Source organism: Pempheris klunzingeri, chromosome 2, assembly GCF_042242105.1.
Source record: "Pempheris klunzingeri isolate RE-2024b chromosome 2, fPemKlu1.hap1, whole genome shotgun sequence".
Taxonomy (NCBI): domain Eukaryota; kingdom Metazoa; phylum Chordata; class Actinopteri; order Acropomatiformes; family Pempheridae; genus Pempheris; species Pempheris klunzingeri.
This window is the reverse complement of record NC_092013.1, coordinates 22,091,099-22,103,742: the sequence shown is the minus strand read 5'-3', so window position 1 is coordinate 22,103,742 and position 12,644 is coordinate 22,091,099. Positions and strand designations below refer to the sequence as shown.

The 12,644-nt window shown below is 40.4% G+C and overlaps 1 protein-coding gene across 1 annotated transcript in view; it reads right to left on the bottom strand.

Annotated features, from left to right (window-relative positions):
- Positions 1-12,644, bottom strand: part of stab1 (stabilin 1) — a 101,497-nt gene that overhangs the window by 26,742 nt on the left and 62,111 nt on the right. The window contains exons 60-66 of the mRNA XM_070837451.1: positions 11,578-11,710; positions 11,364-11,424; positions 10,333-10,477; positions 6,729-6,862; positions 3,319-3,484; positions 2,133-2,239; positions 131-250 (exon numbers count right to left, since the gene is read on the bottom strand). Of these exons, the coding sequence (XP_070693552.1) occupies positions 131-250; positions 2,133-2,239; positions 3,319-3,484; positions 6,729-6,862; positions 10,333-10,477; positions 11,364-11,424; positions 11,578-11,710 (866 nt within the window). The remainder of the gene's footprint in view (positions 1-130; positions 251-2,132; positions 2,240-3,318; positions 3,485-6,728; positions 6,863-10,332; positions 10,478-11,363; positions 11,425-11,577; positions 11,711-12,644) is intronic.

Here is a 12,644-nt window from a genome sequence, read left to right as displayed (position 1 = left end):
GTTTAAATTATTGGTTTTATATATGGAAAATAGTTTCAGTCAGTTAATTTGAACTCATTTTAAAAAAGTGTCGTTTTGTAATGAATTGAGTGATTAATAGGTAATTATTGAAGGGTTGGAGTTGATGTACCTTGTTTTGGGTGAAGCCAGCGTTATGAGGAACAAACAGCGTGACCTCAGACTTCCTGTGGGACAGAAATTCAACAAGCTGTCTGCCTTCTGAGGATGAGCCGCTATAGTCCAACAACATCTACAGAGAGTGAAAGAAAGAGAAAAACACACAGGATGGTGACGTTATTTAATGTGTAGACCTGGTCAGGTCAGGTCATCTGGCTAGGGTTAGTGGGAGTGGGAGTGGGAGTTCAGGTATTGCCTCCATGCCCACCCATTCTTTAGTTGTTCACTCCACTTATGTCTTAACTAAATACAAATCAAAAGTCTTTGTCCTGATTGGTTCACACAGCTTGCTGTATATTCCTAAAAGCTGTGAAAACAGCAACACACTTTTACACTTTACACATGACATGACAACATACACCACAGATATCAGATTAAAAAGATTTACTCTTACTTTCAGAGTTAACTAGTTTACAACCAGCTCAACTAGCTTACTGTGTAGTGCAGCAGCAGCTCAATGTTCCTATGGTGAACATTTTCAAGAGCACTGATATTAAGTTATAAACATATAAACATTGTTTCGAGAGAGAGAGAGAGAGAAAGGTGATGACATGCGGCAAAGGGCCACAGGCTAGAACTGAACACAGGTCACTGCGGTTAGGCCATAAGCTTTAATGGTATGCAGTCTACTGTTCAACTATTCAATAAACTGTTTACAAAAATATACTATTTATTGATAATATAATTTGGAATAACTCGCTTCCTACACAATAATAACCCCATATCATGGAAAACTGGACTGTGTGAGTCTGTGTTCTGGATGAAGAAATATTGTATCAACAGACGTTTTGAGTAGACTTGAGACTACTAAAATTATATCATATTGTTATAAAGACACAATAAAACTACAACACATAGACCAGTCACCATGACTATTATACTATGACTATAGCAACATAAAAATGGCTGATGTTTGTCACACTGCTGTAGAAGATGGTCTCCTATTTTCTTTCAGCTCTGTCGAACTGAACATGGCAGGAAGTTAAAGGACAAAACAACTGAGTCGAAGCACTTCCTAGTTGCTGACACACACAAGATCAATTCGAAAAGGTCATGCTGTTTATAACACACAACAGGACTTTAAACTCAATTTAGAAACTAACAGGGAAAGGGAAGAAGAAAAGAGGAACTGAGCTGGATTAATGTGATAAAACCACAGCAGGAATCAAACAGCGTAGCAGCTTAAACTTTTCACCTTTTCTTCCTTAACTACAAGACACGAGGACATCTGTAGTTTTGTACTTTTTGAGCTCCACAATATAATCTCTTTTATTGATCAGACTTTCTCCTGAATCTTCCTGCAGCTTCTTTTTGGAGGGCGGGTCAATAAACAGTGAGCCTGTCTACCTTTCAGCTAAAAGTAGCTCCCTTTTCTTTTCATTAACTTGTCCTTGTTGACTGGAAGTCTTCCTAAGCTCAGCTATCCTCAGGAGCCATCTGTGCTATCTTGTCTTAAAATACTGACTGCCCTTCTATTCTTTTATTCTTTAATATATATAACAATATACCCATTAATTATCTTGCTAATGTATGTATAGTTTGTAGTTCTTGTTGTAACTTGTCGTCTGCTTTGTTAAGGACATTTGTTGAAAAAACTGCTTTTTATTCTGTGTGTATGTCACCGTTCTGACAAACTACACTTCTCTGTTAGTTCTGACACGCCTCTTTGTCTGAGAACACAGACTCCATGTTGAAATCCACCTGGATCAGATCCAGGGAGTTCTCCATCTCAAAATAAGGAAACATTAAAGTACTGATCACAGAACGTAATGATTGATGTCTCCATGAATGAATGAATGAATTAAACAGCTGATCAATTACTGCAAGCACAACACTGTGGTCAAGTTGTAAACACACTGTATGTTCCTTATCAATAACAGCCAACACTGAAAATACTGAGTCAAGTTGTAATAAATAATCCGTATACAACTAAATGGTCCAACTGGCGCACTCACCTTGTAAAAGATGGAGAAGTTACTGTACGTTGCAAGGACACTCGTCAGGACGTCATTGCAGAAGTCTCCATTTCCAATGTATTCAGCGGGACACACGCATGAAACATCTGCGCGAACGCACACACACACACAATCACTAGGAACAGTTTTGATATATTAAAGTTGTTAGAGGTGTGTGTTGGTGACTAATAGCAGGCGGAGGTAGAATTAACTGTGATTGATATTAGACTCACTGATTCATGGTAATTTCATTTATTAATCCTTATTGCAGCACTGGAGCCCACATATTTTAAAGTCTTTTTTAAAATCTTCTGCTCATTTTCAAGTTTGTACTCGTATTTGAGGGTCATACTGGAAAATTTGAACATGCTGTCATGTACAGAAAACACATTATCTTTCTCATACTGTGTATACTACATACTGCTCTTTTCACCCTCTTTCTGAACGCTCTGTTTTAGTGCCTGTCTCTTTCTGGACGTTGTCTAGAAAAGCCCAGTCTGCTCTGATTGGTCAGCCCCAACAGGACTGAGCAGGCATCCCCCACCAACCTTTGCATAAGCTCTACCATTTCCTGAGCACAGTCTCCGCTCCAAAGGGGAACCACATTATCCGTGCAACATGCTAACACAGAATTCAACACTAACTAACCTGCTAAATAAACAGTATAACAACATAGTTAAGAAAGCAGTCCAGAGTAAACTAACATTTACACTGAGAGGACATTTCTAACACAAGTTCATCTGCTGCATCTTCACTTCCTCAGATGGTGTGAGGACTTTTGTGTTGATTTTTGCAGCCAAAAACAGCCCATTTTAACATGGACACTTTACTGCTAGAGCTAGCTTTAGTGGACTACAAGGTGGATTCCTGTTTTCAGTGGGCAGGACCGTCGCCTGGCTGAGGGGCTGAAGGAGGTCTCATGTTCACTGGATCCCTGTGTGTGCCGTCACAAAAGGGCCCAATCTAGTTGGTTTTAGTTGTTATCTTCGAATATTTCTTAATGCCAGACATTGAATGCTTCCATCAACATGAACATTGATGGAAATCAGACCAGGACTTTATGCCCCTATCCTGCTAGACTGAGTCAGAGGAAAACTCTGTGACTAAACAACAACAAACTAAATACGCTCTTCAGGAACTAAAAATGAAAAATTGTCTGAACACAGAGACTGTGCTGCCGTAGTACCTTTGACCCTGTAGCAGTAGGCGTCATAATCGCTGCTCTGGTCCACAGGCTCTTTGTAGATAACCAGGCCCACGTGGTTGTCTCCACACTTGGCTGAGGGGAATTGGGTCGGATAGCCCACCTTCCCCCCCTCCATCCAGCCGGCCACACACAGATGCATCCCCAGCTGTCAGGACCACACAAGAACAACCACACAGCATAAATGACTCATCACAGGTACCAGCATGATAATAATACTTAAATAATACATAACAGTCACAAATTGTGTCCAACTGATTGATTTAACAGCCAATTTTACACTTCTTTCTCATACTTCTTTTTCAATACTGTGCTGTTACTCTGCCTCGCTGTCTATGTGAAACTTGCGAAGATGGAAAGGGGGCATTATTGTTGTTCTGCCCTTAAGCCTCCAGCTGAGGTAGTAACTGAGCGTAATTAGCATCTCTGCAAAAAGGATGAGCCAGCAGGACAGAACTGCAGTACACTCCTATGCTGTTGTGTTGCAAGTCATGCTGGTCAGGCTTGAATGTCATCATGATATCTAAAATCATACAGTCAGGCAGCATTGTGTTGATGATGTTTGGTTTGGCAACGTTGGGTTAGTAGTGAATCTTTACAACAATATTGTGGAAAGGACATTTTTCAGTCCTGTTAGTATATTTAACAAGATATCTCAAAAACTTCTAAGAGTTAAGCTTCATTTATTTTTTTGATAAGGGGTTATGCTATATCAGCTGTGGCTACATGGATAGACTCTTTGAGGCGGCTGCAAAGGCACCACATGGGGACTGGAAACTGTGACTGGGCGCTTGCTTTCTTCCTCATATTTCAGATAGTGGCGGAGATTGTTGATAGTGAAGATGACATTGGTCACATTGCAAATAGACTGTTATCTTCTCAATTTCAGTAACGACAACTTCTCTATTGCAACTCCCCGTCACAGTAAATGAAAGAAAGTAAATAAAGTGACTGCAGGGAATAGTCCCATGAACAGTAATGAAATGAGACAGACCTTCCCACCATTGCCTGTATCTAACTAAAGGAAACAAGTCTGCCTGTATAAATGTATGTCTGTATGTATGTATATGTGCGTGTGTGAGTTTCACTTTTCTCAATAACTGTTCATTCAGTGTACTACTTGTTTGGCGGACGTATGGTGAGAGACCCAAGGAAGTGATGTGAAGTTGAGTGTCAAGTTGGTTTGATGTGAATTGTTAGAGATATCATTAAAAGTAAACATTTAGCAACTTGAAACCTCTCCAATATGGTGACCACAAATGCCAGGTCTCCAATATGGTGGCCTTTTTACCTCAGATGTGTGTGCCTATCTCGAGAACTATTAATCCAATTGGCTTTACACTTTGTGGGTGTATTGTTGAGGACCCATCGGATGAGTGGTTCTCAAGAATGGTGCATGCAGCAATTGGCCCACTCTTAAACGGCACTGCACTGGTCACGAAGTAAATGAAAGAACGTAAACAAGTTATTGTGGTGAATGTGTGTTGTGTTCAATACTTCTTTCTGGCAGTGACATCAATGCTATCATGGTAGAACTCCATCAACGCCTTGTGTCAAGCATAAATCTGGCTTCATAGTTCAACATATGGAGAAATAAACTGCCCTACTCAAGAGAGCAGATGAAGAAAAGGAGCCTGAGATACTGAGAGACTGACCCACTGCAGTGAACAGGTGTTGTGCTATTTTTGACTTTGCAAGAGACAACCTTCGCCGTGCTCATGATAAGGATGGGGCCTTCTGATGCTCTCTGCTTTCCATGGATCACTGCTGCAGATCGTCGCCCTCCGCTCCACTTTTTACTGTTATTAGTAATATTATTATTATTCATCTATTCATTATTGTCATGTTATTCACTGTTACCATATTGCTCATTGTTGTTCTTGAGTCGTTGGACCTCTCTCTTAACCCTCCTGTTGTCCTCGGGTCAAAATGACCCGCCACTGTGTTAAAAACCAAAAAAAATTCCCCTAAACGATATTTTTTCAACTTGAAATTTGATGACTTTTCCTAGAGTGATCCCAACATTAGAAAAAGTGAATTGTTGCCTTTATTCACATTTCCATGTAAGCTGTACTAAAAAAGGTACAAAGATCGTCTTCGGGTCAAAATGACCCGACAGTCAAATTGAGTTGAAATCACAGTCACAGAGTTAGTTACACACCACAGAATGTGAGAAGGTTTTAGTTCTGTCTCAGATCAATCAGTAGCAGACATAAACAAGACAAGACAGGTGGTCTTCTTGCAGACTGCACTGCCTTTGATCTGACCCAAATGTAACAATATTGCCCCTTTGTCTGTGGATTCCCAGAGGCTATAAAGGTGCTGCAGATGACAGTACCCCGAATTATTTCTGTGCTGAAGCCATGAGTGCTCGTCATAACGTCGAACAGGCTCTAGAGCTGATTTTTTCAGATGTCCAGCAAGACAACTGTGATTCAGAAGAGGAAGTGGAGGATGTATCAGAAGAAGAAGATGGGGAGGAATACCCTATAATACCCATAATCTTAGCAGGTGTATACAGTCATGCGACTGCAGCTAGTCTATGGGATGCAGAGAGTGGAAGGCCAACTTTCTGAGCCACAATGCCACTCAAACTCTTTCACACCTACTGAAGACTGCTACGATTTGATAACCGGGAGTCAAGACAACAAGAAACAATAATGCAATTGACAGTGTCATAGCAACGAGTGGTGTCTTGAATAAATGCAATCTTTCTGCCAGGTGAAGAGGGAAAACTCAGGTATTCACACAATTTGTGGTGAATGACAAGTTGTTTCTTTAAGCAAAATAAGATTTGGTGTTTCAAATTCAATTAAGTTGCTTATATTGGGGGTTTAACGAAGATGGGTCATTTTGACCCGGAGGACACGGGGTGTATACAGAATATGAGGACAACAGGAGGGTTAATTAAAGAGTTTGGTCTAGACCTTCTCTTTATGGAAAGCATCTGGACATAACATTTGTTATGAATTGGCACTATATAAATAAAGATTGACTGAAGATTGATTGAATGTATAGAAAGGCAAATATTTTTCGATCTTGTGGTTCCTTCATGCCACTCATCCAAGGCTTCTTTAACTATGCTTTGGTGAGACCCCTTGCTTTCTAATAATACTCGAAAACATTACAAATGCTAATGTGTGCCTCTCAAGAGAGGGACTAGTGTTGGGGTGGTAGGACAGGAACAGCTGAACACTGCAGTTTTCAGCAAACGCTACCGAAATAGGAGGAAGGGTGGCTGCATTATCTCCTAAAAACACGGTCTTCATTTGCTTAAATATTTTTTATCATAAATTTATTGTGTGTATATACTGTGTGTATGTGTGCATATGAGTGAGGTGTATTGACCTATCTGGTGTCACCATGGAAACCTCTTTTGTAGCTGGGTTTACCTGTTGTGCGTCTCCAAGCTGTTTGAAGTTGGCCAGCGTGGCACCCTCGGCCTGGCAGGCAGCGTTGGCCTGACTGAAGTTCATCTTGTACTTCCCCTCCGAAGAGCGCAGGTGAAACACTCCGGCTGTGTTGGCTGAACCACAATAACCATGTTACCTTTACCTCAGCCTCATTTTTACTGTCATCCTGCTCTGTTCAGTACAACAGTTAAATCACTATTGGTGAAAAGAAAATTCAGTGCATTGATTTGGGGCTGAAAAATCTGACATGACAAACTGCAACAGATTACAATGGATAACCACAGCTACAGAAAAAGATGGGCTGTATTCGAAACTGCATACTATACTAGCAGTAAGTACTGATTTAGCAAAAATGTAGCATGCCGTAGATGTTAAATATCTTGCAAGTTAGTATGTTCGCAGTGAATTAGGCAAGCTATTGCTGGTCACTGATTGTGCAAACATTGCGATATTATATTCAGATATTTTCTAATCCGATTTACATAACTGGCAAGACAATTATCAGTTTATGGAGCAGTTCCATACTGCATGCTACTGAGAAAAGCATCACACAGTATGGAGTACATACTGCATACTACTTTTTTCCGGTTGTATGTAGTAGACAAATACAGCCCTCAGGCGTTTGTTTCCCTCATTCTATTAAAAACATAACAAACTTTGACCTCCAAACAGTATGTATGAAGTAATGAACTCTGCATAGCCAATACATCCTGATTAATGAGCACCAGGTAAGAATAATCTCTGGGTATTGACAGGCTTAACGAGCTCTGCGTTTAACGAGCTGCAGCAAACCCTGCGCCTTAACAAGCTCGGGGCGTTGCCTGTTGTATTCCAGCTGAGTGCTTATTCACGTTTGTTTCCCAGTCCCTGAAAAAACACTAGTCAAACCTAGAACTAATGAAAAATGTTCTCCATAACATCACCATGGTTACATGAAAGCTATAAAAGGTCAGTTGCTGTAGAATCAACAGTTACCATGACAACTGCAATGCAGTAGGACTGTGGAGCCAACACACAATACGTACGCTGTGCCATAGTTCAGGGGCTGCATCCTTTCAAGGCTGCATTTAAAGACCGACTGTGTTGCGTCTTATTTCGAAGGCTCCTTCAAATGTGGCCTTTTTTCCCTGAATTTTCAAAGATTCATTGCATGTCGGTGGTAATCCGAAAAGAATATGGTGTCCCCAAATCCAAGATTACACTTTTAGATATAGCTACGTATTGGGGTTCAAATCACTTGATTACATAACAAGCAAACCCTATGAAACCAGTCTCAGATTTTTATTACCATAACAGGCTAAGTTACGTGATGTTAGGGTCTGTTAGGGACGTCTGACTTACAGTTACAGCCTTCCAAAAAAACCCATTAAAGCTTAAACGGTTCATCAGTTGACTTATACCTTACTGGCACTAAGAAGCAATTTTAGAGATAATTTATACTTCATGTACATAAATTGACGACAGCAAACAAATTTCGACAGGTCGTGGACTATGCTTGGTTTTTTAGACAGTTGAATACCACTTTCAAAGTCCGGTTTATTGATTAGCTATCCTGAACTTGGTTATTTTGCTACTGGAGCTTCCTTTGTTTGTTGGTGTGAAGCAAAATTTACTCTAACATTTCACATTTTACGAGGCAAGGAGCATACTGCTCTATGCATAAAACTCAGGGGGGGAAATGGTAACCTGTTCACCAAAAACTTGTCCACTGTAGCTTCGAGGTAAGGCAACAATTGTAACATGTCCATTTGACCAACTTGTACTTGAGGTTACAGTTAAACTTGCCCTCATCCTATACAAAGCTCATCATAATAAGACAACAATTAGACAAAACCAGTTTTCTTTGTAGTGTTTTTTTGTGCTGTCACAGGGATGAAAGCTGTGACTTTCAGTCTTCCTAAGTTTGCATTGCTATGTTAAAATGATTGATTGAAGTATTTCATTTTTCTCTTGTTTTCTGTCCTCCAATGACTGTACTTTATTTTAAGTATTTTTGTCATACATGTAAATATATTTATCACACATGTAAATATATTTATCACACATGTAAATATATTTATATTTAGCAATAGCAGTTATATTTACAGTTTATATTTATATGTTTTATATTCTATTCTATCCTCTCCTTTTTCACTCTTTGGCATTCGGTGCGGATGGCAAAGCAAGATTTTGTACAGGGAAACTTGTTTCTACACTGTATACATGACAATAAACACTTTGAATCTTTGAATCTTGAATCTGTCTGTGATTAGGAAAATTATAGAGAAAAATGAGCCTGTTGAACAAGGTGGCTGCCATGCAGGACAAGAAAGGGACAAAAAAATACAGTAGTATGTATGTACATGTATATGTGATTTAAAACTAATATAATGCATTTTAATCATGTGCAAAATTGTGTTTTGCAAAAACACAATTTTGTGGTTTTTTGTTTTTTTGTGGTTGTTGTTGTTAATTGCCACAATTGATTTCCTCTGCCTTAAGATTGCAAGTATCCAGGGTCAGGAAACCTGCTGTAACTTGGTTGGTCTTGGTTTGTCCACATGGATGAGGCGTTGGGACAAAGGCATTCCACCAGTACCCTGTACCGACTGCCTCCATCCCTGAGGACACACCGGGGCTAAGTACAAGAGGAGGAGGAGGAGGAGAAGAAGGAGGAGGTGGAAGAAAGCCATGAAGATAAAAAGGATGAGCTTCTTCAGCTAATTAAGGAGGACGTGAGGTTGAAGAGAGCCGCAGAGGAGAGTACAGAGAGGATGGATAGGCTCTTCTCCACTTAGGGATTTGAAAAATAAAGTAAAATATTGAGCGAGGAATCTACCTACCTACCTACCTACCTACCTATTCAACCTATTGAGCTGACTAAAGTTTAGGGTTATTTCAAATATTAAATACTGTCAAAGTTAAATGAAATTATCCTTATAAACTATGCTAATTAACTGTTGTCAACTAGCTAATGTTAACATTACTGTTGAATAAAAGTACTCAGCTAACCAATCTATTGACCCCTCTCAGCCTGAGATACATCACCTGCTGTGGAGCATCTCAATTTCCTCCAATAAATGGTCAAACAAAATAGATAAAATTAAAATTTCTGGCTCCATTTCTGCTGTGCCCCAATTATCACTGCTCCTGTCGCCTAGTAAACAGCTGCAGTTGACGAGTGACACAAGGGGAAGGGCGGGAACAGCTGGTGATGCAAATTCTCGGTTTGGCCTTTGCTGCCTACAAAGGCCATGCCTGCGTCCCTCAAAGGGATGCGGCCTCTGAATTAAGACACAGCTGCTATCATATGTTAATATGATTACACTGCAGCTACCAATTTGTTACTGTAGTATAGGAAGTCACTGTGGATGTTACCATGGTAAGAGAAGTCATAGTTAATGTGTTACCAAGGTAACGCCAGCCATTGTGGATGTGTTACTATGGTAACAGCAGTCATTGCGGATGTGTTACAATGGTAATAAAAGGCTGCACATATGTAGTAACCTCTGTCACCAAGGTAACAGCAGTCACTATGATAACAGAAGTCATAACACATTCATTACCATTGTAATTACCAATACAAATCAGTCCAGATTGTTACCATGGTAATGCAGGTCCTTGCAGGTGGCCACTGGGTCGCAGCCTCCATTGTCTTCCAGGCAGCGGTCAACAGGGGGCACCACTTTCTCCAAACACTGGACTCCATTACCCACATACCCTGGCAGGCACTCGCACTCACGCTCATTCTGGAGGAATCAGATTAGTGATGGTTAAAGCAGCAAGTAGTCACCCAGCCATTCACCAAGAGCTGCAGAACTGCCCCCTTTATTGGAGGCGTCTACTGGAGGGGGGTGGGGGGTGGGGGGGTGGGGGGGTGGGGAGACCTCTTCCTCCTCGTCTCCCATAGTTAAAGTGCCAAATAAGAAACTTTCCAGGCAAAGACATGGATTTTTTTCTCCTGAGGAATGTATGTTCTGTCAACATAACTAAGCAACAGCAAGATGTAAAGACCTATCAGCCTAAGCTGTGGGTGAGAAGCAACTATTTATTTGAAAACAACGTAAGCAGTTATACCTGAACTGGAGAGTATTTCTTCATTGAAGTAAGAGCAAAGAAGATCTTTTAAATATGAATTTAATTTCTATTTTTGTTCATTTGTTTTATTTCGTTCATTTTTTCATCATATATATCATCATACAATATTTATCTCATTAATGCCTCATTTATTCAATTATTAGAAGGCATTCAGGTAAATAAATGTCCCCATTTGTAAGCAAGAAGTTTTCTTGGAGGCACAGTTTCTTCTTGTGAGACTCACCTTCAATCTTTCAACAACTGCAAAGGTATTAATTTCAAAGTAGTTATCACGCTACATATGTCATATTAGACCTGATAAGAAACCTGTTTAGGGTCATTTGATAGTTCAACTTGTGGCACGTTGGGAGAAGAGGATCATTATGGTTTTGTTTGTCGAGTTTGTGGCACCACTGCTGTCTGCCACTCTCTGTTCTGGATTGTGTCAAACAAAAAATTGTTTGAAGAAAAAAACAAATTCTTAATCCTGCCAACACAGGTAAACAGTGATAAGAGGAAGGTTTTGAAGAAAAAAGATAAACAAAGGTCTTTACTCACTGGACCAGTGAACTTGCAGGAGGCAAAGTCACTGCAGCCGCCATTCGGCTCTTCAACACACCTGAACAACAAACAGACAGAAAATAAGCAGCCTGCTGTCACATCTCTAACTGTGAACATCGCACATTCATGGAAAACCTTCTGTGATAAAGAAGAGAAAACCACAGTCGCAGAACAGGAATTTAATGCAGAGAAGATGATGAGCCACGCCCACCTGTTGATGGGCTGGCAGGAGTAGCCGTCTCCTTGGTAACTAGTATGACACGTGCAGTTGACGAGCAGTCCCGTCTGGTTACAGTCTGCGTTCTGGTGACAGCCGCCATTATACTCAAGGCAGAGGTCTGGGGCTGCAGAGTGTTCAATAAAAACTGTCAACCGATCTGCTCACATGGTGGATTAATGTCAGAGCAAATGAGTATCTCACCTGCAAATGTGCGTCATCCTCATATTTACACATCCCTTTTATGCAGTATATGGAGAGCTTACATCAAGAGATTTCTGATATCAATACATAGCATAAAAATTCTGCAGCTTTAAAAAAAAAGCTTTTATATCTAGATTGGGTGAACGTTACAGTGAAGCTGTTCTGAGCAGCTGGGTGTGGAAACTGTGATGATTGAGGCTGTAAGTAAGAGATTATCCTGTTTATACCATGCTCGTTAGTCAGAGGAAAAAAACGAAGACCATTCATGTATATTTTCCATTCCATTTGCAACCAAAATCGAAATTTTTTTCACAAGCTGTAACTGCGGTTCCCAGGTAACGCCTGAGGGTCTGATTAATACGTGGATCAATCATTACCATCCCATTAGGCTCTTATGCAATGGAAATGCTGTTCACTCCTCCAGTCAATAGGATGGACCATGGATACAATGTGGCAGCAGGAGATATTTCTAGTCCCTCAGTTCATAGATCCCTTTGGCTCAGCTGTTAGCCAGAAAGCTAACGTTATGCTAGCACGATTTAACGTATATAATGCTGCATACAGTTGAAATTGACGTTGAAGTACAAGACTAGCTAGTTAACCAGCTGTGTCACTGTGCCCAAATCAATATCAAGACTTTCACAGACAAATAAATGGTGGTGTATAATATTACTGTTGGCTGCAGCCTGAAACTGTGAGCTGAATGTGAGATGACGGCTTGTGCCGACTTCACCCTACAGGATTGTTGCCCTGATTTTCCACACAGCGACAGTTTTTCAGGATCGCAGACAAAAGCTCCAGATCAGAGAGTGACCATGTGATCCAAAGTGTCAGTGAGTTCAGAGGGGATCAGTCTA